The sequence below is a fragment of the Humulus lupulus genome, chromosome 4, assembly GCF_963169125.1.
Source record: "Humulus lupulus chromosome 4, drHumLupu1.1, whole genome shotgun sequence".
In the NCBI taxonomy this organism is placed as follows: Eukaryota; Viridiplantae; Streptophyta; class Magnoliopsida; order Rosales; family Cannabaceae; genus Humulus; species Humulus lupulus.
The window spans coordinates 23,089,351-23,097,514 of record NC_084796.1 but is presented as its reverse complement, the minus strand read 5'-3'; the positions used below and the strand labels follow the sequence as shown (position 1 = coordinate 23,097,514).

Sequence of the window (8,164 nt, the reverse complement as noted above, 5' to 3'; positions counted from 1 at the left end):
GGTAATCAAGGCCTTGATTGCCAACATGATCGTGGCACAAACGATGATAGACCATGGTTCCTCAATGAACTTTCTGTTCAAAACAACCCTTGAGAGAATGAAGTTGTCTGTTCGAGACCTAGAATCGTGCATCCAAACTTTATATAGTTTTACTAGAGAAGGGTTTACTCCAGTAGGAATAATCAAGTTAGCAGTAACAGTGGGAACTGCACTTGCAAATAGTGCAGTTATGGCAACATTTGTTGTGGTCGATATTCCCTTGGCCTTCAATGCCCTCTTAGGAAGATCGATCTTGATCGACTTGCGAGCCCTAAAATTCGTAATTCATCTCATGATGAAATTTCATACCAATACAAGGATCGGATGTGAAAAAGGAAATCAGAGAGAAGCTCAGGAAATCAATAATTTTACCATTACAATTGTTAAGAAAGGCTAGGCCATGACCAGCATGATATTTGCTGGACCAGCGAATAGCAAGCCAACAACAGATATGGGCATAAGCTGTTGTGTTTTATGCCCTTATAAAACTGTGTCGAATATGTAATGCGATTTTATATTGTTTGTAAAAGTAGTAGAAATCATTTAGTTTGAAAACCGTGTTGCTTGCTTGTTTTATTACATGATTATTGGAATAATACAAACATTTATAAAATCTCGAACATATAAATAGTTACAATTATAGTGACTAGGCATAGTGGGTTATAATTGTAATTATATGTTCAAAAGAACGAGTCCTAATATTAAGTCAGTGCATTGGATTTTCACTGATTTGGTAATCTACGATATGATCTACTTACACATTCAGGGTGTGATGTCTTATCTAAGGCATTGACCAAGTAGATAAGATCAAATGTATAATGGTACATTGGACAAGGACCAATATTGATTATTGATAGATAAATAAGTGTCATTGTTATCGAATCTAATCAATGTCACAAAGTTGACCATAGATCAAGTTGATCTTAATTCTGAGTGATAATATTCTGTTAATTATATTATTTAAATCTTTTGACTTGTTCGTTATCAGCTTACCCTATGGTCTAGCCAATACTTACATCTTGGAGATTTCGTAGTGTAATTGAGTGAGAGTATTAATCATATATATGAAATCAATAGCTTCTGTACGAGAGGTGAAAATATGACTTCCTTAATAACACTCTAAAAGGGTAAATTATTGAGCGCTCGTATCTGTGATTAAGTTCACAAATTTATCATTTACAATGGACATAGTGAAATACTGATATTGAGGGGTTGCGGGTATTAATCTCCACTGTGTGAATCAATTTGTTCAAGATCTCTGCACCATACCATTTAGTTTCTAGTAATTCTTTTGTCTATATTTCGAGCTCAAAGAAACATGAAAGCATGAAAAAAAAAATTAAAATCACCTCTGGAGAACTTCAGGAAAACATGAAATGACACCAATGGCTAGACAAGAAGCTGATCTAACTGAAGGCACCTCGTCTTGTTTGGCTGCATTAATCTGCAAAGTCTCTTAGTTATAATGCATAAACTTGTATGCAAATAATTAATTTCCAAGAGAAACAAGTCAAAAACACATAATTAATGCTTACCGCAGCAGAAAGAATGAAATCATGTTTCTCCTTCGCAAGAGAGAAGAATACAGAGGAAGTTATGCCCGTAAAACATGTTACTGATGCAGCTCTCACCTTGCAGAACACATAGAGGTGGTTCAGAAGTAACTATAGACACTTAAAAGTCCAAGCTAAATTAATAAACCGAAACTTCAGGGGCTTATAATCAATCTTTAAAAATCCTACCTAAATTAATAAACCTAAACTTCTGTCAATTCTTTATAATTAATATTACAAGGGTTGTTAATCAGATTAACACATTGTAGAGAAAGAAAAAAGAATGATAATGAATTGTCTTTTCTTAGTTACTTTATACTTAAATGATATCAGGTCAATGTTAATCAACCATTGCAGAAGCATGTCGCAGAATCAATCGAAAATGCTTGAGCAGATACTACTCAGATCTTCTATTCACTTCTAAGTTTGTGGTTTAATCACCAGTTGGTCAAAAAATGATTGTAGTACACGCAATTGAAAAGTAGCACTTCTAGTAAGAAAAACATACCTCATCAAATGGAAGAGTACTAGGCTTGTCCAGTAATTATTGTTGCAACCTCTGGAGAAGGAAATTCAGCCAAATTAAGGGATAATAATACAAGAGATTGCAACTCTAAAAATGTTTTAACTGAACATCGGCCTCAACATCATAGTTAGATGGTAAGATCTTTAAATGCCTCGAGCTTATCGTTTGATGCAAGAGATTCTGCAGTTTGTCCAACTACCGAATGGTTTCCATTTTCTGAGTTGTTACTTTGGTTGTACACAGAGTTGGGCATGCCAGAGCTGAGTCTGCCCTCAAAGTATGTGGAGTAAGGAGAGTACTTGGCACATTGCTCCTTCCATCCTACAAAAAAAAAACATAACATTATGCCTCTTAAATGCCTGTATCATTTTGATCAAATAAGCATCTTCTATCAAGTACTTGGCTTAATAATAACCCTCATCCAAGTCTTTAAATAATAATCCTACTTAACACAATGTAAGGCAACAGCAACAATTTTCCATGTGTACCACCAGGCACCATGTTCACTAGATATATATAGAGTACCTGAGCTATGTTTCAGCAACAGTAAAATAGAACTAGGAAGCCAATTCATTGGAGTACCTGAGCTGCATCAGCATAGCCCTTAATCTTTGCAATTACTTGCAATCCAAGTTGAAGTGCCTTCTCTCCACTCACTAGGACTAATGCAGCTGCACCATCACTATTCATGATAAAAACCAAACCATATTAAGGCAAGTTAAAATCTGAAACCCTAGTCACACACACATAAAAATAAGAAAAAGGTTGCCCACAGAAAATAAACCAGTTTTGTTGTAGCATAAACTACAATAAATGTTGCACACCAGTTGCTTAAATGTACAAGAAAGTAAATAAGTATTTAGATAGTACAAGCCTCTAAACAAAAGGCACAGGAAACAATATATCTGATTGCATTACCACACTAAGTTAATAATTTTTTTTTCAGCATTGGCGGCGGGGGGAAAGAGAGAGGTGGGAACCTTATGATTGAAGCATTGCCAGCAGTAACAGAACCCTCGTTCTACTTGAAACTTGGTCTTAGCTTTCTTAATTTTGCAGCATCAAACTATGAAGAGAGACAAAAACAAATTAAAAGTACTGAAGCAAGTATTGAAAAATCTGACTTAAAATCTACTTTTAACTAGAAAACCTTACTATGACATAAATATTAATAATTATACAAGTTCACAAAATTTAGTATATACCATTTAGTATCAAGATAACCCACATCCATATATTTTTTTTTTTAAAAATGGACATCAGAAAATCCTAGTACCCTAGAAGCAATCAACCCAATAAATTGCACTGGTAGAAACTTCTAATTATGGAACAAAACTACTTTCCAAATGAGCAAGCAAGAAACATTCACAACTAGAGAAGAAATATGGAGCTTTCTAAACATTACCATTGACACAAGTGATGGAGCTTTCTCTGACCAAACAGTTGTCACTATCTGGGACAACCTTCCTTAACACCGTCTCGCCATTGAAGTTTTGCAGAATCTACCTGAGTCTAGCAGCAAAGACAAGTGGTTGAAGGCTGAGTTGTGCATGTCCCATTTTGTCATCTGTCTTCAAGAGGTCTTTATCAAACACTTCCTAAGGGGAGAAAGCACTTTTGTCATATAACATACTAGTCTTAATTATGTCTTCAAAGGAATACATGAGAAGAAGATTAAAAAAATAGATGCAAACTGAAACTATTGATAAAGGCCAAAAGCCAATAATTGGCTTGAGGAAGGAAAAGGTGTAACATTTGCTACATAAACTCACAAGTTAGAGCTGAAGCTCCCATATTCAGTGAGAAAAGAATATAGGGACAATAAATAAAGGTTTTGGAGCTGTGCTATCAATTAGAACGTTGTAATACTTCAAGTTCAGACTAATGAACGCAAGAAAAATAATTTTGTGCACAATTGACGTCCATCTAAAACATAGTTATGTAAAGACTTGAACAATATGCAACTTCAGAATGGCTAAACAAAATACAATTTTAGGATTTAACATAGCAGAGATGAGTGCCAAACTAAATTATATCTTGAAATTGAAACTATGTGGCAGATTTGGATAGCTACAAATTCAAAATCTTGGGAACTTACCAAATTCAAAACTCCATTAGGTTCTTTGAGGGAGAAAGTCAGTTCTTCATTCCAGCTGGATTGTTCTGGATATATATAGACTAATATATGTATATGTTTATATGGGGAACCTAAAAAAACACTTCTTATTTGATTGGAGGGTGGCCTTTTATGGCATCTGGTGTAATGATAAGTTTAGTTAAAATGATAAGTTTGAGTTTGAAAGCTAGATTTTTTGGCTGTTTGAGTCAACAGTGTTTGGCTAAGAATAGATCAATTGTTGAGTTGGTTAGGAGTTTGTGATTTGGCTTGTATTTTAGTCTCTGTTTTGAGTTTGTTGTAAGTTTGGTGGTGTTTCAAATCTGGCAGTTGTAATTTTTTATGTGTTTTTAATATACTCCTTTTTTTTATAAAAAAAAAAAGTTGAAAAAACTCAAAATGCCCATGGGTGAATAAGATAAAAGCAAAGCAAACCCGACAAATTAGCATAGGGAGGTAGCAGTTAATTCAAGAATGTAAATGGAGAAAAAGTAGCTCTAAAGAAGATTTTGAGACTCAGGCAAATCTTATTTATATATAGAACTTTACAACAGTAGCAATACACAACATAGAAATAGATGGAAGTTGTAACAGTCTAACTGAATACAACTGAAGCTAACAAAACTAACAAACCAGAAACAGAAAACTAATCATGTAATATTACATTTTCTAACAATATATACATATATTGTTATCTTATTGGAAAGCTTCGACTTTTCACCCTTGAATTTATAAAATTATGGCCTCAGAAAACCAGTGGTAACGGCTATTCAATAAAAACAAACAAGCATAAGTGGATTCATTACAAAAAACTAGTATACAATCTGATCCCAACTTAATCCACAAAACCCATTACAAAAATAAATGTTTATGCTCTCTTGTAAACAAAATGATTGGTTGAACCTCAACTCTTTTTTAACTTTACATTGAGATTTTCATATTAATTTTTCTATTTCAAGTAAATAGGCATGCTGAATCTAATAAATAAAATTTTCTACATAAGCCTTCCTTAGTACATAAAAAGTTAGCCTAATAAATAAAAGCTTGAGCAGATACTACTTAGATATTCTATTCGTTTCTATTTTATCTAATAAAATAAAAGACACAGTTCAATTCTCTAATAAATGAATGGATACAAGCCAAAATAGCAATAACATAAAATAATTGTGTTGAAACTTATTGTCAAATTAAACTATTTCATTATTTGATTATTTAAATGTTTTATTTTCCTTGAGTTCATCTTCAAGGGATATGAATATAGGGGGTGTATTACTGTACATAACTGAAAAAAGGAACAGCAGCAACAACTCAGGTTGAAGAAAAATTTGACAAGTTCACAAGAAAGAAAAGTGACTAAATGGTCTAAAAATATAAATATAATAATCCAAAAAAAAAAAAAAACTAACCAGATATGCCAATAACATCCATGTCATCAAAGTCGTTTTGAAGGAAATCAAGAACATTCTGAACTCCTTTTGAAACCATGTTCATCCTCATGGCGTCTCCCGTGCTGTAGGTAAATCTGATATACACTTTCTTTCCAGCAATCGCGCACTGAATACCCTGGAGCCTGGCAAATCTACTAGACCTGGAGACGATGACCAAAACCCAATAAGACAAATGGTTCAAATCTAATATTCATTACTATTCGATGAATCTGACATTTGAAAGAAACTTCACGGCTGTATATTGACTAAAGATTCAGCCTTTACGTCATTTTTCTATTCTTTCTTTCTTTATTTATTTACTTTTAATACTTTCGAATCCTCAGATTCAGCTTCATGCTTTATTACTCAAATTTATATTAAATTAGAGAAAGAAAATAAAAACATGATATCGATCTCCGTGTTAAAATTTCAATCACCAAAACCACAAACAATAGATAAAACTTTACATATATACATATGATATTTATGAAGCATAGACTAACCTGTTAAAGATGATGGAAAGTGTCTCAAAATTTTCAGGGTCCTCCAAGAAGAACTTCAACTCAGAAGCTCTCTTGGCGGAATTAAAACTCACAACCAGTGCTCTGGTCATGCCGTCCCTCAACAACACGCTGGTAGCCCCACCAAACAAATGGATAGCCTTGTAACCTCTGTTTGTACTCGCAATCAAACAACCCTCCGTAGTCGTCATTGGCACCGAATACTCAAACCCATCGAGCAACAATGGACCCGCAATCCCCACCGGAATCTGGACGTACCCAACAGGCATTTCACAGCACTGCCCCAAAATAGATTCGTAATCGAACCCTTCCAATGTTCTTAGACTGAAACCGTCGTTGTTGAACCGGCCGGAGCTACCTGGTCTCACGCAGGGAAAAAGAAGGCTTGGCCGCACACAGGGAAGAAGAGAAGAAGAGCTGGCATCCGGTGTCGTCATTCACCTCTGGTGTCGTGTGAGGGCTTGGGCCCACGTGTTCGAAGCTTCGACGGGTCTGGTGGGAGAAAGAGATCCGAGAGAGAGGAGAGAGAATGATGAGGAAAAAGGAGAAAGAATTGAAGGGAATGAATTGGGTCTCTTGGGTCTCACATATTTTCAGGTGTCACAAATGAACACATATTTTCATTTTCAGGTGTCACAAATGAAAATATGTGGCAGGATGGTGGAATTATTACCGCCCTTTTTTCATAAAGTGGCCCAATATATTACTCTAGCATAACACTTTTTTATTAGTATTATATTCGTGTGTTATGGAAATGGGTATTTGGTGTAGTGGTAGGTCTTTCATGTCTCCTTAGTGGATATCGTGAAATCCCTCTTCTGGAGCTATATATAAACCCCATTTTTAACGTCTCTCATATCTTTTTATGTCTTAAAAATTAGACATAAAATTAAAATATTCTATGTCTTACATACAAACATAGACATAAAAAAACCTCTTTAAACTTTAATTGTCGCACAACTATAATGTAAGACATAATGCAGAATCATAGAATGTATATTTTGTTGTGGTGGATAGAAGAGACTTGTTATTTTGGTACACAAATTTTTTAGTTTTGAGAAAAGGGTATGCTCTTATATGAAGGAGTATTGCTATGGTATACAATAAGGTGTCTAACATCAATTGATGCGACATACGTACGATGATTGATTAAGATTGAGTTTCAAACATTCTTTTAAAAATTACAATATGTAGAACCCAAATGATATTAAATTACACTTATCATCGTATGTCACATCAACTAGCATGGTACCCCACAACAGTATTCTATTTAAATTTAGATTGAATTTAAAGGGGGAAAAGTGAGACTAATAACTTTTGGTAGTATTTATGGCTTAGTGGAAGGATACGTGCATGCTTCCAATATTATATAAATATAAGAGTAATTGGTGAAAATTACATTTTTTTTGAAGTAATTTTGCACTATGGTCTAGTTTTGATAATTTTTTACAAAATGATATCTGTCTAAAATTTCGACCAAACCAGCTGTCTGAAAAACTTCAACGAGCTGTCTGGACTGTCGAAAATCATTTTGCAAATAATTATCAAAACTAAATCAGAGTTCAAAATAACTTCAAAATATATGTCATTTTTCCAAGAGATCTTAAGATGATCAATACCATAATTTTGTCATATGATATCTTAAGATGTTCAACACCCTATAATATGAAAAATAGTGATGGATGCAATTCAATATCGAGTTTCCACGTAAATTATTACTTTATGTTGTGGTGATATGATGCGTCATAGCAATATTCTAAAAAGATGACATGATAATTAGTGCCCCATTATGTGGTGTTAGGCATGCGTGATAATTAGTGCATACAGAAGCCTTCACAGAGTAATTTACTGCTAAAAAATTACTTGTATTTTCTCTTTTGTTATAGCGTATATATGAATATGAATATGCTTGAAAATTATAAAGGCACAACTTCCTGTTATATGTGTTTTTGTTCATCTATTAATTATTTTTATCCACGGCA

General features: G+C 33.9%; 1 protein-coding gene and 1 long non-coding RNA gene across 3 annotated transcripts; both read right to left on the bottom strand.

The window, feature by feature from the left end:
- Positions 1–2,067: 2,067 nt before the first annotated feature.
- On the bottom strand, positions 2,068–3,627 carry LOC133828876 (uncharacterized). 2 transcript variants are annotated; one of them, XR_009891356.1, is made up of 4 exons: positions 3,524–3,627; positions 3,099–3,184; positions 2,701–2,800; positions 2,068–2,439 (listed from the first exon to the last, which is right to left on the bottom strand). It is a non-coding gene; the product is annotated as an uncharacterized LOC133828876 (long non-coding RNA). The 2 variants fall into 2 exon arrangements; XR_009891355.1 differs by lacking the exon at positions 3,524–3,627 and having other exon boundaries at positions 2,071–2,439; positions 3,099–3,367.
- A 1,785-nt stretch (positions 3,628–5,412) lies between these two features.
- On the bottom strand, positions 5,413–6,352 carry LOC133828875 (3-hydroxy-3-methylglutaryl coenzyme A reductase 2-B-like). Its single transcript, XM_062258945.1, has 2 exons — positions 6,165–6,352; positions 5,413–5,822 (listed from the first exon to the last, which is right to left on the bottom strand). Exons 1-2 carry the CDS (start codon positions 6,272–6,274, stop codon positions 5,636–5,638), a joined length of 297 nt encoding a protein of 98 aa, XP_062114929.1. The 5' UTR covers positions 6,275–6,352; the 3' UTR covers positions 5,413–5,635.
- Positions 6,353–8,164: the final 1,812 nt, after the last annotated feature.

Coding starts and splice junctions, on each gene's coding strand:
- LOC133828875 (XM_062258945.1), bottom strand. CDS start 6,274: ATGACCAGAGCACTGGTTGTGAGTTTTAATTCCGCCAAGAGAGCTTCT. Junction 5,823..6,164: donor CTTTCCATCATCTTTAACAG/GTTAGTCTATGC, acceptor CATCGTCTCCAG/GTCTAGTAGATTTGCCAGGC.